This window comes from Magnolia sinica, chromosome 5, assembly GCF_029962835.1.
Source record: "Magnolia sinica isolate HGM2019 chromosome 5, MsV1, whole genome shotgun sequence".
Taxonomy (NCBI): domain Eukaryota; kingdom Viridiplantae; phylum Streptophyta; class Magnoliopsida; order Magnoliales; family Magnoliaceae; genus Magnolia; species Magnolia sinica.
Window position 1 is genome coordinate 115406285 of NC_080577.1, and position 20847 is coordinate 115427131.

At 40.9% G+C, this 20847-nt stretch overlaps 1 protein-coding gene across 4 annotated transcripts; it reads right to left on the bottom strand.

Annotated features, from left to right (window-relative positions):
- Positions 1-8460: 8460 nt before the first annotated feature.
- Positions 8461-18871, bottom strand: LOC131246881 (plastoglobule-localized metallopeptidase 48, chloroplastic). 4 transcript variants are annotated; one of them, XR_009171530.1, is made up of 9 exons: positions 18585-18865; positions 15548-15605; positions 14363-14430; positions 13415-13594; positions 12070-12166; positions 11778-11887; positions 10034-10167; positions 9503-9696; positions 8461-8722 (listed from the first exon to the last, which is right to left on the bottom strand). XR_009171530.1 is itself a non-coding variant. In XM_058247340.1 (8 exons), exons 1-8 carry the CDS (start codon positions 18828-18830, stop codon positions 9561-9563), a joined length of 1029 nt encoding a protein of 342 aa, XP_058103323.1. In that variant the 5' UTR covers positions 18831-18865; the 3' UTR covers positions 9502-9560. The 4 variants fall into 4 exon arrangements, 1 of the variants encoding a protein (XP_058103323.1); XR_009171529.1 differs by having other exon boundaries at positions 8461-8692; positions 18585-18864; XM_058247340.1 differs by lacking the exon at positions 8461-8722 and having other exon boundaries at positions 9502-9696.
- Positions 18872-20847: the final 1976 nt, after the last annotated feature.

The window sequence follows — 20847 nt, forward strand, 5'->3', positions numbered from 1 at the left end:
TGGAGGACCTTGCTAAGTCTTTGGGCTGATGTGGCAAGGCTCACACTATCAGTATAGGCCTTGCCTATGTGTATTCTTGAGTTTATGGGCTGCCCTCAAGCCCACCATAATGTTTGAATTGGATGACTTTTGTTTTGGGTCATTTCTTTAGGGCCCATTATGTGATATAGTATATGCATGTTTGTGTTAGCAAGTAAGTCTTGTGGACTCAGTTCTTTTGGATAGGCTCATTGATCTTGGGCCTATACTCTCCTATCTATTGTGATGGGCTTAGGGGCAATGATACATAAGAAGTCGGGCCCTTGGCTGCCCACTAAACTGACCATGTACTTAGGCCAAAAGTGAAGCCCAACTCACTTGTGTTAAATGTAAAACTTACCCATGTAAATGAATTACTGGGCTATCCATGAAGCCCACAACAATATATTGAATTATGACCTTTATGGTTGGGCCCAAACCTCACTTGAGGGCCCATTATATGGCCTATGAGTTGGGCTTGGTGTATGGCCTACTAGTCCACACATTGCTTAGGCTTTAGATCTTTCATTATATGGTTAGTGGCGAGCTACCTCTTGGAAACCAGTTGAGGTTGGATGTCCTCCTGGGTGATCCTAAGGTAAGTTCATAGGTTTCTCTATGGGTGGTTAAAGGCCCACCATAGACCTTAGGCCATTTATTTAAAGCTCAATGTGCATGTATGTGGAACCTACCTTAATGCATGTTTGGTCCAGGCCGTCCAAGCCTTGGATTGCCCGATTGTGGAAGCACTCTCTGCCTTGGGTTGCTGCTGGACTCACAATCCAGTAGCAGGCCCACTTGATCTTTTCATGACATATACACACTCTCCATCTGGTGGGGTCCCCCAGTGAGTATAGTTGGCCTTCATGAGATTATTACCACATACTCAACTAATTTCTGGACCTTAGCAAGCCCAGGAAGTCAAACGGGCCAAAAGTTTATCAAAGGGCCTTCGATGTACAATTTTATGGTTACAACTTTTTTTGGCTGTGGGGCTCACCATATTGAGAACTTGTGTATGTGTTACATGCTTATGCTTTCTTATAATCTTTGGGCTTAATCGGTGCATTCTTTTGGGTCACTTTTAATGATCTTATGAGGACCCCATCTTAAGATCAGAATTTTAGGACATCCAGTAAGCCCAGATTGGACAAGGACATCCCAGCTTGGCCCAACTATACATTGGGCCGACTTCCACCATTTTGATGGACTTGTGGGCTGAGGTAAGGATAGTATTGGGCCCTCGGTTGCCCACTTAAATTGCTAGTTATTGGGCTGATGTAGTGGGGCCCATTTCATCCAAACTTAAACCTATTTTTTTGGGCCGGATATTGTGCACGTGGGCTGCCTACCAAGTCCAACTTAATGCATGAATTCTATGGCCATTGAAAATTGGGCCTTGGGCCTTAATTCCCCTCTTAGAGCCCATGTTGTTAAAAGTGGTATTATATCTTTTTATGGCCTAGTATGGAGAATATATGTATGTGGTTACTTTTATTTTTATCTTAAATGTAGGCCTTGGGCCTTTTATCCATATAGTTCATGGTTGATATGCCTTTTTGGGGAATGGTGGTTAAATGTCCCCATTATGGACCCCTCTAGGTCCGGTTGTATTTAAGAGTGATTAAATACTTATCTTAGACAGCTGCTAGGCTCATTTCTATATTACTTAGACCCGTAGTTGTATGCTTAGTCTCGTGGGCTACCCCAGGTAAATGGGCCCCCACTAGAGGTGGGATTCCTTATGGATATTGTCTAAGTACCTAGTCTTGGTCCCTTCTTGGATAGGAGGAATGTAATTTACTTTGTATATCGCCGCATGATGCGCCTAGACCCATCTTCATGGCCCATGTGCATCATTGTATGCTTGGATGACACTGTGTGTGTGTTTATGATTGTGCTATTGGGCATTGCATGCTGTCTTCCCGAAGGACGTAATATTCCCTCTTGAGCATGTTGGATGCTTGGAATTGATGCATAGTTGATTGTGTGATTCATGCATCTAACATTGCATAATATATGAGCATTATCACCCTTGCTTCATCAGGGTTGTAGCCTCCACAGATACATCGTGGATGGCCATGTTTAGACACCAGAAATGTTACTTGAGCATACCGGGTGCATAGGATGCCCATGGGTGAAATTCTCAAAACTTCCATGGTACCAAGGATCTGCTCCAACGCCGTGACCGGGTGGAATATATGAGCGCACGAGGGCCTTATACCATTAGGCCGCGACTCCCACTGTCGTGTAGTCGGTTGGATAGGGGTGTGGCCTTACTCGCCTAATGTAAGAGGGCATTGCTAGGTTGAGTCTGACCAGCTCGTGAATGGGTCCGCTACCGTCAGGCCTTGCTGGTGATTGGTTGTCCACAGGCGGGTAGTGAGGTCTCTTACGCTCGTTTGACTGTGCGGGGTCTGTAGAGCGGCAGTCATCCAGCAGTGTAATGGACCCCGGTGATTTCCTTATGATTGGAAATATACTTGATATACGGTTTGGTTATGAGCACTGGCATTACTTGCATCGCATTAGTATTGGTTATGTAAGCCCCTTCATGCATTGCCTTGGTATGGCGTCCAGTACTCATTGCATCATATTCATGATAAGCCTTGGTAAGGCTAGTGATATTCTCATTGAGCATGTATCCTTCCTGTATCTCCTATTATTCTTCTGTGCACTATTATCACACACTTACACCACCCTCTAAGGTTCTATAAGCTTATGCACGATTGATGCATGCAGGAGATCCTAGGCAGGTGTCGCAGTGACAGAGTTTGGATTAAAGCTGAGCTTAAGGACCCAGTATTGCATCTTTCCTTTCTTTCTTCTATTATCTTATGTATGTCCTTTTGGACCTTATGTAAACTTGTAAAAGTTCTAATTTATAGTTGATTTTGTGATATGTGCCTTTTTATTCTCAGATTTACTTGTTATGATCTTGGGTATGCTCGTATTGGAAATGGTTATATTGTTATGAAAATTCTCCTTGTAAGATCCCAGGATCGGAACCTGCTTCAGGAGCCGAGAATGGGGTACTACGGAGGCTGTTGCGGCCAGAACCGGCCATCGGGTTCCTTGTGAATCCGGTTACCGAGTCTGGGGCGTGACAGGGAGACGTTCATATGAATCAGAAAGATAAAACGGCTTTGAAATTGAAGGATGTCAGACATGTACCGAGTTTGAAACGGAACTTGATCTCAGTGGGGCAGTTGGCCGATACCGGACATGTGACGACCTTCACTAGTGATTCCTGGAAGATCACAAAAGGTGTCTTAGTGATATCTCGAGGCAAAAAGGAAGGTACTTTGTACGTGACTTAAGGATCGTATAATTCACTTGCAGTCGCATCAACTGAAGTGAATGGGTAGTTATGATATCAGAGGTTGAGACATATGAGTAAGAAGGGGATGAAAATGCTATTGTCAAAAGGGAAGCTACCAGGGCTGAAGTCTATTGACTTGGAATTCTGCGAGGACTGCGTGTATGGCAAGCAGAAGAGGGTAAGTTTCAAGGACGCGCTCCAAAGACGCATCTGTTGGAGCTTGTACACACTGATGTGTGGGGACCGACACAGGTATCATCTCTTTGTGGCTCACGTTATTTTGTTTATTTTATTGATGATGTTAGTAGAAAATTGTGGGTTTATTTTTTAAAGCACAAATCTGATGTATTTGATGTATTTAAGAAGTGGAAAGTAATGGTAGAAAACGAGATAGGTAAAACAGTAAAGTGTCTCAGATCTGATAATGGGGGAGAATACCGTGATAAGAGGTTTGAGGAGTATTGTGCAGCAAATAGAATCAAACATCAGAAAACGATTCCAGGGACACCACAACAAAATGGTGTGGCTGAGCGCATTAGGGGTGCACACGGGTCGGTTCAGTCCGGTTCTGGGGTAAAACCGGAACCGAACCGTTCCTAACGGTTCTGGAATTTTTGAAACCAGAACCGGACCGTTAGCACACTAGAACCGAACCAGAACCGGACCGTGAAAACCGGTTCGGTTCCGGATCGGTTCCATGATTCTGGGTTTTTAGAAAATTCAATAAAAGAAAAAAAAGATGAAAAGAAAAAATCCATCAGCCAAAAACTCTTCAAATCATCAAATTACATCATAAAACAGAAACTCTACTATTATATTGATTTGAATATTTTTAGAAAATTCTTCCTGATCTCCTTTTCTACAAGCTATTAATTAAAAACATAATGGAAGACACAAAATACAACTCCATTTTCTACTAAGAAAAAACTCCAATTCACCAAATTACGTCCGAAAACAACAAATATACTATTCTATAGATTTAGGTGTGTTTAAAAAAAAAAAAAACATTCCTAATATTTTTCTATCAGCTGTCAATTATAAATGTAAAAGAATAATGCAACTCTATTCTCTACCAAGTATTGGGAGTTGCACAGGGAGATTTTCGGTGAGCTGAGCAAGTATGGGGAGCTTCAAGATTTCCTGTGAGAGAGAGAGAGAGAGATGGTGAGCGAAGAGATTGGGCAGGGGCGAGTGAAGAGACGGCAAGTGAGAGAGAGGGACGATTAGAGAGATAGCCGCACGCGAGTTGCAGGATGAGAGACGGCGAGAGAGAGGGAGACGGTGAGAGAATGAGAAAGAGATAGGGTTTTTTTGGTTTTAATCTTTAAGTTGGGATCAACGGTTCTGATCCAAGGTTCAGATCCACGGTTCTGGGCCACAGTTCAACGGATCAGTTCCATGGTTCGGTTCGGTTTGGTTTTACATGCCCCTAAACCGGAACTGAGCCGTATTCAACAGTTCTTGAAATTTTGGAATCAGAACCGGTGCTGTCTAGAACCAGATCAAATCGGACCGATCCAATGGTTCCGGTCCGGTTCCATGGTTCTACCGGTTAAATGTGCACCCCTAGAGCGCATTAACAGGAGCATGAGGTTATATGCGGGGTTGCCTAAGACGTTTTGGGCAGATGCTGTGGATACCGTTGTATATCTTATCAATAGAAGTCCCTCAGCACCATTGGATGGTGGGCTACCAGAAGAAATGTGGACTGAGAAAGAAGTGAACCTTGCACATCTCAGAGTGTTCGGTTGCACTTCATATGTTCACATTGATGCAGAGCACAGAAACAAGCTGGATGTGAAGTCTAGGAGGTGCATGTTTATAGGCTACGGGAAGCATGATTTTGGCTACAGGTTTTGGGATGTAGAAAACAGGAAAATCATCAGAAGCAAGGACGTAGTCTTCAATGAAAAAGTGATGCATAAGGACAGTATGCAGGAAAATAAGGCCGAAGAGAAAGAATTCGTAGAATTGGAAGAGTTACCGGACACGGGTGTTACAGCGCCACAGGATGATCATGCACAGGAGTATTATGAGGCAGAGCCACAGATACCGGTTGTGAGGAGGTCTACTCGGGAGAGGAGACCCACAGTCCGATACTCACCCTCTTTACATTATCTACTGCTGACAGATAATAGTGAACTAGAGTGTTTTGAAGAGGCGTTACAGTCAGATACACAGGTTAAGTGGGAGCAGGCCATGGATGATGAAATAGACTCTCTTGAGTCTAATCGTACATGGGAGCTAGTCACTCTACCTAAGGGTAAGAAAACTCTTCATAACAAGTGAGTTTACAGACTGAAGGAAGAGCACGATGGTTTGAAACGGTACAAGGCCAGATTAGTTGTGAAAGGGTTTCAACAAAAGGCAGGTATCAATTTCACTAAAATATTTTCACCGGTAGTGAAAATGTCTACGATTCACATAGTCTTGAGTATAGTAGCTACAAAAGACTTACATCTAGAGCAGCTAGATGTTAAGACAGCCTTTCTTCGTGGGGACCTTGAAGAAGATATATATATGCATTAGCTGAAAGGATACATGGCACCAGGAAAAGAGAACGATGTGTGTAGACTGAAGAAAAGTCTATATGGCCTGAAGTAGGCCCCAAGGCAGTGGGACAAGAAGTTCGACAGCTTCATTTCGGAAAACAGTTTTAGGATATGTCATGCAGACCACTGTTGTTATTTGAAAAAGTTTGATACGTTGTACATCATCCTTCTTCTGTATGTTGATGATATGCTTGTGGCAGGTTCAAGCATGAAGGACATCTCAGATCTCAAAAGACAACTGTCTAGAAAATTTACCATGAAGGATTTAGGAGCTGCAAAACAAATCCTAGGCATGAGGATAAAGCGTGACAAGGAAAATAAGAAATTAGTTTTGTCACAGGTAGAGTACATAGTCAAGGTACTTGATCGATTCAATATGGGAGGTGCTAAGCCAGTTAGCACTCCATTAGCCAACCACTTCAAGCTATCTAAGGAGCAAGGTGTAAAGACGCAGGAGGAACGAGACTACATGGCTAAAGTCTCATACGTGTTAGCTATTGAGAGTCTCGTGTATGGTATAGCGAACATGAGGCCAGACATTACTCAAGCAGTGAGAGTTGTTAGCAGGTTCATGAACAACCCCGGGAAGGAACATTGAGAAACTGTGAAGTGGATCCTTAGATACTTGATAGGTACTGTGGATATAGGGTTGTGCTATAGTGGATCGGAAATTAAACTACAAGGCAACGTAGATTCAGATTTGGTAGTAGATATCGACGGCAGAAGAAGCACTACAGGTTATGGCTTTACTCTGGGTAGTACTGCAGTCAGCTGAGTCTCTCAGTTATACAAGATAGTATCTATCAGTACGATGGAAGCAGAATATATTACAGCTACAGAAGCGTGTAAGGAGATGGTGTGGATGCAAGGTTTCATGGAAGAGTTGGATAAGAAGCAAGTAGATTGCAAACTGTATAGTGACAGTTAGAGTGTAATACACTTGGCTAAGAATTCAGCCTTTTATTCAAGGATCAAACATATTGACATCAGATATCACTTCATACGTTCGTTACTGGAAGATGGATCGATTGCTCTGGAGAAGATTCATACAAGTGAGAATCCTGAGATATGCTGACTAAGGTGGTCACACGGGAGAAGCTGAAGCTCTGTTCAGTTTTGATTGGTCTTCAGGCTTGAAGACAGGGAGGTCGTGCACTCCGGATGTAGAAGACGAAGGTTTATGATGATATGTCTCCAACTGGGAGATTGTCGAGATGTGGAGCCACATCTAGACGGCGCTCGACTAGTCGTGGACTGGCTCGACTCAAAGTCCAGCGAGCATCGGGTTTTTTGGCTCCGTGGTACTCGACAGGTCGAGGCCCATGCTCGACCAGTCGAGAGTCCGCTCGACCAGTTGATGTTACGCAGATTCGTTTTTGGATTTGATGCGGACTACGAATTTTTGAGTCGGTTTTCGCAAAGGTGTGAAAGGGGAGTTGCCTAAACTATAAATAAGGGTCCCTAGGGCTTTTCTAGGCATTATGATAGTTATTTTAAGATGTGGGCAAAAAGTTTTCTCTGTACTTCCAAGGGAGAGGTTAGTATATTGCTTTGTAATCTTCGTTTTTCTTCATAGTGGAAGTTTGCATCCGTGATTTTTTACCCTTGTTTGAGATTTTTCACATATATCTTATATTGTAGTTTGTTTGGAATGTTTTGATTCTTTTTTTAGTTTATATTTCTTCTTGTTTATCGTTTGTGGGTGAGACCGGAGATTGGATCTCGATTCACTGCGTTGTTGGCGTGCTACGCAACAACAATTTTAATTTTAATAATAATAATAATTTAATTTTATATTAATTAACTAAATGGGTTTAGATTAACTCATTTATAGATATGGGTTTTCTCTTCTCTCTCTCCTTTTTTTTTTTTTTTTGTTAGTTTGTTAGTACACCCCATTGTTGGTTGACACTTCACTGTTAGCCACCCCCACTAGGGATGGATACCAAGACCTTGAAACGAGGTATCTTTCACTCAGTCTACCACTTGAGCTATGGATCGGGGTGTGGTTTTCTCTTCTCCTGCACTACAAAATAGGCACTAAAACACCCCTTTTCAAGGAGGTGCATCTGAACAGGCCTTAATAGACTAAACAATCACATCTGACTTTGCAAGGGGGCCCACTTTGATTTCCATCAAGAAAGCTTCAGCTTCTCCCCTCTCAATAATCAAAACTACCGGACAGGTGGCGGCAGAGCTCATGTCCCTTGTAAATTATAATAAGGAAGCCATCTGTACGGACAGACCACCATAGGCGGATCATGGCACAAAAGAATCCCATCAAGGGACAGCAAATGGATGGTTAAACATCAATGGGGCAAAACTCCTGACAATTTTCAGGGATGGACCTTCCTAGATATCCACCCCCAGATGCCATTTACCTCCATTTACTTCCATCCAAACGGCCCCCTAATACATGAGCATTACATGATCATTGACCGTACATGTTATTACTGCGGTGTGTTTGTACAAGTGGGGCCCATGGTACCTATGGTGGATCGATCCTTATCGACTCATCAGATGGCCCAAACCTACAAAAAATGGATGCCAAAGATCTTATCAAGACAGTTCCATAACTTTCTATATGATTCGTATTTGCTAAAAATATTATAATTACACAACATTCCAATCCCAAGAGTCAGATCACAATGCTTTCTTAGGGCCATTGATCAAATACTTACGGACAACAAATCGTGCTATTGTGGTATATCACCACATGTAAATTTACAGTGTTGAGATGAACAAGATGTCGGTGGGACCTGATTGATATCAAAATGAGTGCTCCCGTTGTCTCCTTTTCCTGTAGTCCTTAGTGAGATAAATAACCATTCTGGTGTTTTGAAGAAAAAAAAAAAAAATCATATCAAGAAAACAATGAGAGTGCACTGTCTGCAAATTCTCCTTGACGTAATCTCCTACAAAAATAGGAACTGGTGGGCCAATCATCCATGATTCTTAAATGTTCATCAGAAGTCATGTTAGATAAAGTTTACCAATTGACAAACATAGCAGTGTGCTCAATGACCTACAAATGGATGGTGGAAAAGAACACCACGAAAGTCAGCATGGATCAAAAGGTCCACCAATTGGATGTGTAGGATTGTCCAATCCATGTGATTTTCTGGTGATGGTGCATCCACAGCTGTGCCCACAGGATGAATGATTAGAATCATGGAAATCCTACCACGTCTCCAATTTGAGTGCAGCACACCAGAGAATAAATGAAATTGATGCACAGTTTCTAATCAGCAAAAATGAGACATGCTAAGCAAGAAAAGCAGGCATTTCTGCATGCAAGGGCTGTTTGGATGAAGTATAGAATTCAGTTGCAATGATCAGTCTAATAGTAAGTGGAAATACCAAAATTACAATTTCGGTAGAATTTGTATTTGAGGATCTGGGCTCCAATTTTAAATTGCCTATACTTTCTGGTTGGATTTGATGTAGTATCTGCAATTTGGGAGCTACTTCCTCATGGGAGGCATCATCATTATTTTCAGTCACTTCCATTTGATTAAATTGAATATTCTAAATTCAATTCACTTGTACATCCAAACACCACAGCTGAAATGTTCTTTGGAATTGGGTGCAGAAAGTCTCAGAGACTCACCTTTAAACCTGCATTCATTCAGGCAGCTGTGTACGTCTCTAATATCATCAGTCCAATCTTAAACCTTCTTAACAGCATTGAGTTGCATCGCTCGCCTCAAAAGAGATTGGTACTCCCGACTCCTTGACCACTGATCGATTTCACGGGCACGCAAAACAGGTAGAGGATGAGATAACTGTCTCGTCTGAGCATTCCTGAAACAGGAAGAGTTAATTTCGCCATCAGTTCCAAAAGGACAGGTGTTAGTTTGGGTGTTCCCATTTCTAACAGTAGAATCTGTGCACTCCAAGCAAATCAATAGGTGAGATGGGAACATACAGTGGAAGTCATTTCTCATCTCACTATCAATTTGGGGAAAAACAGAACAGGAAAATGGAATCCTGCTTGATGCACTTTCCACTTTTTAGCACCAATCGTGATTTGCCAACGCACCCAAACAGACCTTAATTTGTACTCCGAATTTCAATTGATTCTATGCAAAGAAGAAGAGGAAGAAGAAGAAGGAGAAGAAGAAGAAGAAGAAGCACTCACCTCATATACCACCCAACTGGGCTTGAAGAAGCCTTGTCATAGGAGCGAGCTTGCTCTAAAAATGCATCCACGTTAAGTTGGTCGGCGAGGGACGGGCAGCCCCCAGCTAGTTTCATCAGAACAGAGATGACCACCTCATGATACAATGATGACATGAGAACAAGGTGGTTATAAATTAGAGGATGCCGAAGCTGTAAAATTGGACAAACAACTTGATGGAGAAAGCATAGAAACATCCACTGTCAAATTTTCAATAGGGATTGGCAAAACTTTTTGGTTGTGTAAACCCCTCAAGACTCCCACCTATGTCATTCTACACATTTCCCTTGGTAAAATCACTTGATACATGCCTAGGGAGATATCCATACTTTCTACTTTCAATTTTTTGACAATGTTTAAATAAAAGACATCAGGATACTGTTCAAGAGATGTCTAAGTAAATACTTCGAAATATTGCTGAGAGATGGATATTTGTTATCAAATTCAAGTGATTTTGTGATTGAGAAAGAAGGCCAAAAAGGCAATGGCTGAACAGTAATAAGAAACAACCAATGTTAAACAAGAATACTACACTGTTAGATGCATGTTAACACTTCCAGAACAGAACATCAGTTTATATTTTCTCCTTGCATTTTAGCAGTGTTTGCACACTTTATGCAGTTCTCAGAATCTCAGTTTACTTTCAGTTGTCTATATATCTTATGTATTCCATGCATATATGAAGTAAAGGTTACATAAGTATTTCAACTTCCCATCCTGAATATAAAAGGATGACCCCCAATCTGTATTTTGAAGTGATTATGCCTGAAGCTCTGGATTGCATCTTCAAATGAAATTGCATACTGGTCATTACGAAAAATAACAAGCCTAGTTGTAACGAAGACAGCTTTGAAATGTCTTGCAAACAATGGACTTTGTTTGGCCATTGATGAGTACAAAACCCAATCACCATATATAAAATTGCATGAATTACAGCTACGATTTAGTGCATGCAGGGTTACGCCATGATAAACGGCAGCTATTATGAGCTCAACCCAGAGACTATGTTTGGCTGTCACTGTTTGCGAGAAATTTTAATAAAACCAACCTCCTCGTGGTTCAGGAGCTTCAGGCTAAATACTGCATTGGGATATTAGTGTACCCGAGTCAACAACCAGCTGAATTTTGAACTCTAGGTATCTGGGTTGCTGCTGCATGAAGAAGCACCCAAGTTACTAGTGTCTATGATAGTTCAAGCACCCTTATCTCGAAACACCTGGCACATGCATACAAGCCCAGACAGCTCATAGGCTGGACCCTACAGTGGGGTGTGCCCCAAAAAATTCCACCAGTGATGATTTGAACCACAATTTGAAGGACATCTGAAGATTACAAATGGATGTTAAGAAGTCCAACCAATGGTTGGCATTTGATGGGAAGTCCTCCAATCAGCTTTTAAAACTATACTGTGATTTGTGGGTTATGAGTTATGACCCTTCCACAGCAACTCTGTGGAGATGAAGGATCTGGATCTTGTATGCATGTACCATATGCACGTGGAGGGTTTACTAACGAACATAAATGCATGAGATTAATCCTGCAGTCCAACCCATTCTTACATGTTATTCGCTTACTAGTGACTAGTTCATATCAATTATGGAATGTAGCTAAAGTTCCCAGATCTAGGTATTTAACCAAAAAATAAAAAATGTTATAACCAAATCTCTTGAGAATTAGATCTCTGGCATTTCAATTTCGAGGCTACCTTGGGATCTTGAGCAACAAGAAGAGCTGCCCGATCACAAGTCAGCTCTGCTGCTCGGATCCAGCGGTATAGCTGTTCCTCCAAACGTTGAGCAATCAATCCACCTAGGCCTGTGAATACAAGAAACCGTTACACTCAGCATAACAATTAATGATATTAATACAACTTCCCACTTTCTTTCTTTCTTTCCTTTTTTGTTTTTTGTTTTTTGTTTCGTTTTTTTTTTTTTTTTTTCCGAGTAAGAACTACCTACATATATTTAACTATGCAAGTAACAAAGCAGGGGACATACCAGGTACAGAGTAAGCCCCCAGTGTAAGAATGTTTGCAAATGTAAGCCATACACCATGGTCGCATTTCAAATGGCCCAATTCATGAGCGAGTACAGCCTATTCAATGAGTAAATCCTAACAAATAAGTCAATAAATATAGTCATCCTAACAAAACATACATCCTAACAGATAAGTCTAAAGTCACCTCACATGAAAAAAGACAACAATAAAATCAGAGTTCAACTCTACATAGCTATTGTGCATACCACCAAATCATTTTTGGAAGGCCTTTCCATGTGCCCTTAATGCAGTGGTTGTTTGAGGTGGATCTGAAAATGTAACCCACATTCAGAAGGTTTGCATTTTCCAGATTTTTTACCCCTAGATCTTGGCTGATACAAGAACAGGAAGATTTTGTTCTCATATCAACCATGATGTGACACTAGTGCATCCTATTGACCTTGGGAGCCATGAGACCCAATCACCCAAATGTACCCTCAGTTAATCAACAGTAGATTCTCCACAGAACTGGAGATTTTGTTTAGAATAGTTAAAAGACCAGCCATGCCTTATGGGACAGTGTTGGGCAGTCAAGGAACAACGTGTTCTTAGGATAAGCGTAGATGTAATGAGAATGTTGAGATGGATGAGTGGCAAGACAATGAAGGATAGAACTAGAAACGAATGCAATCGAAGGAACTTAGGAGTAGCCCCTTCTTGCAGACAATCCCAAGCCATTTTCAAGGTAATTTATCCCACTCAACAGAACACAGTGCGGCAGACAGGACGATTCTTGCAGCTAAACAAATCACCGGTCTGTATATTGATGCCATCTTTAGAAGTTTGATGGAAACTTTCTGAATGTTTTCTTAGATAAGAACTCTGCATTTTGAGACATCAGATGTCAGACTCGGTCAGAATTCGTAGGCACACAATGTAGACCGATACATGCACACCACCTCGAACCCAAGACCTCAGTGTCGAAGTGAAGACTGCCTACCATTGAGCTACAGTCTAGAACCCCATTTAGTTTACTTTTGAAATTACCAGTCCAGAAACTTTTTTTCACAGGGAGAAGCCCACAAGACTGTTAAGTCCCTTGCTGATGTGGCAGTGCTAGGCCCAACAAAAGTTAAATTTTGATAAACACAGGCGCCAGATAACTTTTATACAACTCAAACGAATCAGAAGTATATTTTCATTGGATTGTGGTTGGCAAGGTTAAAGAACTCTTGGGTGTTTGAAGCACTTCATCAAATTGGGTTCCTACAGAGTATTGACATGCACTTTCCAATGATGCTGGCACTTTATAGTTCTTTATGTGAGACAACAAGCATGACTGCATTGAAAGGAAAGTGTGAACACCTGCAGCTCTCTTCTGGTCAGAAGCTCCACGAGGCTTGTATGCACAACAATGAATGGCTTTCTACCATTGATAGCTAAAGTGTATGCATTTGGAACAGGATTTTGGCGGACATACAGATCAGGAGCCTCAATGTCTAGTACTTTTGCAGCCTCAACCATTAGTTGATGAAGACCAGAAAGCTGAGAATACATAACAAAAATTGAAATCAGTAGCATATAAGCGGGGCAGTAGGGGAGACATGACAAGAAAACATCAGTGTCCCTAACTTCTTATTACTCGGTTAAGTCTTCATGGGAGCTTCCTAGTTAAAGAGAAAAAATTTCAAAAGCATAGGGCTGAATTTTATGCAAACAAAATGATACAATATAACTAGAATATAAAAGCAAAAACATTCAGGCTAGTTGGTATTGGAGTCTAAAGTTCTCCTTAACCCATCATCGAAATGCATGGGCACAAGCATTCCAATAGGAGGAAAAGGAATTATTCATTTTAAAATAATTCTTGCATTTTCTCATGAAAATATCTAATCCAAAAAGTCATCAAAAGTCTGGATGTCCAACTTCAAACTAAACTCTCACAAGACCTTATATACACAGAGCAATTGCTCTTGATATTGATATAAGGGATCTCTTGTTAGGTTGCTTCATAGATAGCTTCAAATCCAAAACTTGACACTCGTGATTTTCATAGGTTAGCAAATAATTTTGCCCATATTGCAAGCATGCTCCCTCAATGCATCGAGCAAATGATGTTTCCATGATTAATGCATCAAAAGCATCAGATGAATGCATTCATATCACACATGCTTGCCTGGGAACAAGTACATATGTATGCTAGTATTGCTTCATCAGTTCATGATCCACAAGTGATAATACATAGAATAATGTAACGTCCTCCAATCAAACATTATCTTCATGACATCTTTCTCCCAAATGTTTTCAAATAACCTGATTTTCAGCAACGAGAACAGATGTCCCAATATTCTCAAGAAGCATGACTTGCTCTGAAACTGGACCTGCAATTAGAACATGTTTGCAACAATTGCTTCAGTAAATCTTTAGAACATTTAAAGTCAAAGTTTCACATTATCAAGCAAAATTATGTTCATGTTGGAATGATAGCAAAAAATACGATCAGCAGCAAGAAGTATGTACAGTCGTAGGCAATCTTATTCAAGTCAGATCTTAGCAGTTAGCAATTTAGCATTGAAACCATATATTGATTTCAATATCTCAATCAAACTGCTGGAAGTGATGTAATATGGTTAGAGGATTAGAGCATTGTGCCTTCAAATGACTAATAATCATTTTAGTTAAACAATGGAAAATTGGAACGAATGCTTTCGTGAAATTCATGACTAATAGAAGTAGAATTGTACCCTTCATAAAGGACAGTTTGTAAAGGGTTTTTCGGGCAAATAACAATATGTTGTTTGCAACAGAGAAGGGGGGGAAAGACAGAAGATTCCTGACTAGATAATGTATGTGCAGTTGCATCTTTTGTAAATGACAGCTTATAAATAACAGTTTCCTTTCCAGCATAACAATTAGTAAGTTGCAACACAGAGAAAGAAAAGAAGAATACTAAGAGGGGCCTAATGCCTACTGAAGTAAGAGTATAGTGGGTAGTTACCCTAAGATTGTTTAAGTTCATCAAAACACGGAATTTGCCACATTGGCTTCCTGACAGCCATCAAAGTGGCTAACAGAAAGAGAAAGAGGAGCCGGTAGGAAGAAGGAGAAATGTATCTTCCAGTCTTAGTCATAACCCATGTGGAAGCTTGTTCAGTGTTTGCCTTTCTAAGGAACATTAAGAACCAACAACCTAAAGATCGTGATGCATTGTTGAAGTGATGAACGTTACACAGTGTGAGAAAGGCTTGAAAATATATTAGAATTCCAGTAATGAATATGTTAGCTACGGAATCACCATATACTATTAATGACCTAAATTCCATTCCTTGGACTTTGTTCCCAAAGAAGCCTACTAACGTTTGTTTTTTTTTGAAAAGCCTACTAAAGCTTTAGTAGCAGCTATATAAAAACACAACAGAACCACAGAGTACTGTAAAAAAAATAAATCATAATGCTTAGATATGAACAGTCTTGCTGTGGAAATTTTGGATTATCTACCTAATAAAGCCTTGAAAAGTTCATCCAAGCCAGGAATGGTCCTCAAAAGCAATGTATTCTGGAAAAAAAGGGGACCACATTAGCGTTCTTGCAAATGAATGAGAAAAAATTATTATTGTCTGAATTGTGAACTTAACACCAATGGATGGTGATAAGATGCCAGACCCAGTTATTCCCATCGCTCAAAGCAAGTGGGGCCTGCTTCCCAATCTCTATCTAATGGTAGTAAAATTGCCGATGGTGAAGACCCACTACAGTTGTCCAACACTCAATCATTTTAAATAAATAGGCATTCTTGAATTTTGCAAGGGAAGCACAAGTGTCAGGCTCCAGCTACTTACAAAACTTGAAATTATCATCAACTCTGAATAGACATAAACGGGAGGAGATCTAGGACACATTTACACAATACACATGCATATGCTTATGGTGATCCAAACTGTTCATTCATCATAAAGCTCCATAAATTGACCAAAAATCACAATGATAAGAAAATCCTAAAATGTGAAAATTGTTGTACAAAACATGATTGAGTAGACATTAATGACTTTTCGATTTCTACACCATTTATAATGGTTAGTATTGTCCACTCACAATAAATTTTGCTGTACCTCCCATAAATGGTTGTCCCTATTATGAACAGTCCCAATCATATGCACATATAAACATACAGGGATCCACCCACTACAAATCAGATCATTATGCACATATGCCATGTTTTTTATCTCCTTCCACCATAAACATAACTACATTCTTCAGCTTATGAGGTGCACACACGCAAAAATAAATAATAAATAAAATATAAATCAACAACTTCCCCTTTGATATAATGGATTGAATCCACGACTGCTAAATTGCTCTGATATCAAAGTAAAGAACAAAATGCTGCCAAAAAAAAGATCTCGGAATTGATGATGAAGTAATGAATTTTTCTTGAGGTTACTAAATTCACAAAAAGATAAAACAATGGAAGCATTCGACGATTTCCTATCCAGCATCATCAGCCAAACTCCTCAGGTAAGGAAAACATTTCGCACTAACAAGATGGAAATTGAAATTGCACAATGGCATGAAATTCACAAGAAATTTAAAATACAAAAGGTTTTAAAAATGTCGTAACACCCATTATAACTGTGCCACTATGGCGGTAATGGTCACCCCATTGTGTTATGTAATGGAAAACACCTGCTAAGTAGCGGCAGTTATTTTCAGTTATTTTCCCAATAACAGCCATTGAATCATGGAATAATGGTTTTGATGCACAGAAGCTGTTTCTTAAACCATGACGCAATATTACATTATGAATTACAATGCTATTTTAAGTTTTAAAAAAGGAAGAAATTATTTCCCATGGGCCGGACATTTTCCACTTTCTCGTTTTTCCATTTCATAATTGCCATTATTGTTATGTAAGGATATCGCCAGAAATGGTTACTACGGCAACATAGAACCATATTTCAATTCTTGGGTAGAAATAAGTGGAATAGATTCCTACTTTTATTTTCTTCCTTTTTGTTTGGGTCCACTCTCTGATACTACAAAAGAGCATATCACAGGGGAGCAGATTAGCTGTTACCTGGGTAACAGCTTAGTGGGTGTAGCCCTAACCGTGTGGGGTCCACCTTGATGTATGTGTTATATATCCACACCGTCCATGCGTTTTTCCATCTCATTTTAGACACGATCCCAAACCTTAAGAAGATCCAAATCTCAGGTGGACCATACTGCTAGAAACAGTGATGAATGACCATTAAAAACTTTTTGTGAGCCAAAAAAGTTTTGGATCAAGCTGATCTTTTTATTTTCCCTTCATCTAGATCTTCTTGACATTATCAACATGTTGGATTGCCAATAAACATTACGAAAACCTTACGATGGGCCCTTTGGAATTTTTAATGTTGGAGCACTCAATAACTGCTGTTTCCTGTTGTGTGGTCCACCTAAGATTTGGATCTGCATAATTTTTAGGAATCCGTACTAGAAAGGGGTGGAGAAACGGATGGACAGAATGGATATACAAAACATCATCAAGGTGAGCCCTATGGTAAGGGTAACCCGGGTAACATCTAATCCGCTCCCATATTACAGGCCCTCCAATGGATGAATGACTCTGCAAAAGTTTTGCCCATTGGATGGTCCTGAGTCTTTGATCATTCACTAACTAACCATTGGGTTTTTGGTACTAACTGTCCATCTGATTGCCACTGCATGGGCCTAAGAGGTACACGGTAGCAAATGTGGACTGTGTGGCCCACAGATGAAGGAGGTCTTGCGGACTACAATTTCGGATAGTTAGGCAGGCCAAATGCTTTTTCTTTAAAGCTAAATCCATGATTAGCCATCCAACACTAAGAATTCAATTGAGAAATCGCCTAAATTGCATTGCGAGAGGGACAGAGAGAGAGAGAGAGAGAGAGAGAATTTGCAGGGATTGTAATACTAGTAAGACACCTTTAATAATCCACAGGACTATCCGAAATTTTAGTCCACGGGTATTCACCATACGTGGGGCCTGCACAGGGTGATCAGAGCCGTTCATCCAAGACTTGAAAGTCTCAGTCAGCACCATGGCCATCCACAGTTCATTGACTTTAGCTCACAAAATGTAGACCGATGGGCTCTATAGTTCAGATGACGTAGTGGAAACCACAGAATGAACGGTTTTGATTGTGTGAAATTCTAAATAAATTTAAATTAAAGATCTGTCGGTGGATGGTGCAGATATGATAGAAGTGAGCAGTATGAATTGCTGAAAAAAGGCAATGAAAATTGAAATTCTAAAAAGAAGGGTAGCCGAAAAGACGACTCGTTTTGTATCCTGCGGGGGCACCCGAAATTGAAGTCCTCCAATCTCCAAACTGTACATGCGGTCCAACACCAATGATCGGAGCTATTCATCACGTCGTGGCCAAGATCAACTTATACATGGGGGTCGCAGATGGATGAACGGTTCCGATCACAAAGGGTGTGCCCGACGTGTGGTGGTAGAGCCGAGAGAGGGTTACAGGTACAAGTGGTCCCGCATAAAAGAAGTCACCTGCTTGTCGAGAGGATGGCGAAAATCGTCAGCTTGGAGATTGCGGAACACGAGAGTGGAAGAGGCAGCAGTGGTATCAGTTGTAACAGAGGCCTTGAAGACGGAAACCGTAATTCCGGAATCCTTCTTCTTCGATCGAAGCCGCTGATGATAAGATGAAGAAATCAATGGTTGGGATGAAACAGAATGAAGAGGAAGATGGGAGTGGTGTTTAGAGAGGAAAGGAGGAAGAGAAAGGGAAGCCATTTGTATTTTGCAAACACCGGAGAGAGAGAGAGATGTGGAGCCCGTAGAACCTGGATACAGGACATCCATCTAGTGGGACCCACCGTAGATAGCCTATGTTTTAAAGATATATCCTAGCTATCTTCATCGATATTCTACGCGGATCAGGTGGTGTTGCCCACACCACCACATGGGTGGGCACACCTTGATTTATTTGTTTTATATCCACACCGTCCATCCATTTTTCCAACTCATTTTAGGCCATGAATTTAAAAAAATAAAAAATTAAAAATAAAAAATGAAGCAGATTTGAAGCTTAAGTGAACCACACGATTGAAAACAGTGATGATTGAATGCTGACCATTAAAAACTTCTTGGCGAGGGGCCATTTGGATCAAGCTGATATTTGTGTTTTCCTTTCATCCAGGTCCATGTGATGTTATCAACAGGTTGGATGGCAAATCAACATTAAGGTACCGTAAGAAGGTTTCAACAGTGGGTGTCATTATCTCCACTGTTTCCTGTGGTGTGGTCCACTTGAGCTTAGTATATGCTTCATTCTTTTGGTTCATGCCTTAAAATGAGCCGGCAAAACGGATGGATGGCGTGGATATAAAACATATACATCATGGTGGCCCACGACGTCCGACACATCGCGATTGAGGGTGGTGTGATGTGGTGTGGCGTGGCGTGGGAAACGCCACCTAATCCGACACGGTGGAAAATACTCACCACAGGCACGGCTGTGGTCACGAACGAATGCTTGCAAGCACCCACCTCTCTGTAAAGGTGGTTTTCCGATGCTGCGATACATCGTGATGTATTTCAATTTTGTACGTCGGGATCGAAGGCAATATATCTCGGGTCATGTTGAACTGATCCAAACTATTTAACGATGGGGCCTTACGGTGGACGGTTGATATCATATAAAATATTCAAAATTGAAAGATCCTATCAATGGCTCACAAAACAACATTAAGGAATGGTTCATGTTCAAAGATAATTAGCGAAACTTTTATTTTTATTTGAGCTTCCCCGTCCACGGTGAGAGCGTGAGACCCCATGTAAACGGTTTGGATCACGGAAAATTGATCCAAATCAAGCCACAGTCCCAACGTAAAGGTAGCGATAGCAATGTTGTATTGTAGTAAACTCCCTTCCAGACGCACGACGGACACGGACAGAGAATGAGAATCTTCCTCGTGGAAGGAGAAGCGAAGGACTAAAATATTCATGGGCGCGGATTGCGTGAAGACCCAACACCACCTACGTACATGTTGTCAGGACTCTGGAGACCCCACCGTGACGTACGTGTTTTATCCACGCCGTCCATCCGTTTTTTCAACTCAATTTAGAATGTGAACTAAAAAATAAGGCAGATCCAAACCTCAAGTGGACCACACCGCAGGAAATAGTGTGAGATAATTCTGAGTCAATCACATCCAGTTTCAGCTCCGCATGTCTGAATTGACAGACTCGGATAAGCCACCCCTAACTCAGCCGAGTCCCGACTTAACAGAGGACCGGACAAGCCGGTCTGATATCCAAATATCTTATCATGTTAACGTGATCCAGACCGTTCATCTTATGGGGATGCCCCTAAAATCTCTCAGAGGATTATAACGTCTTGATCGGTGAAGTTTTATTTCCATTGATCTGGACCGTTGCTGCTGCTTCTTCTTTTTTTTTTTTACATGTGAGTTGGAAAGATTCCGGGGCGTTCCACATCATCGCTCATCAGGTCCCGGTGTGGCCAACCTAACCATGGGCCCCACATACACGGTGCCCATACCTCTCGCCCTATTGGATGAGTGGAAATGAAGGGTCCTTATTGGCAAGCGTACGATGCAGTACATTTTATGGGCATTTATTTGACATTTAAAAATAAAAACATCTAATGGTATTGTTTCAATAAGTGTGAAATAATCAGAGGCTAGGATTGTTCAACCCATCTGATTTTGGATACGTTATTTAGGAGCACTGCGAGTTCCACTTCCACAATGTAGTCTGTTTCAATTTGAGTTTACATAACAGCCAT

Excerpts from the sequence above, each read along its gene's own strand:
- LOC131246881 (XM_058247340.1), bottom strand. The coding sequence starts at position 18,830 with ATGGCTTCCCTTTCTCTTCCTCCTTTCCTCTCTAAACACCACTCCCAT. Across the intron at positions 11,888-12,069 it reads GGGGGCTTACTCTGTACCTG|GCCTAGGTGGATTGATTGCT; the intron begins GTATGTCCCCTG and ends TTGTATTCACAG. Across the intron at positions 10,168-11,777 it reads TTGTTGCTCAAGATCCCAAG|GTGGTCATCTCTGTTCTGAT; the intron begins GTAGCCTCGAAA and ends TTGTATCATGAG.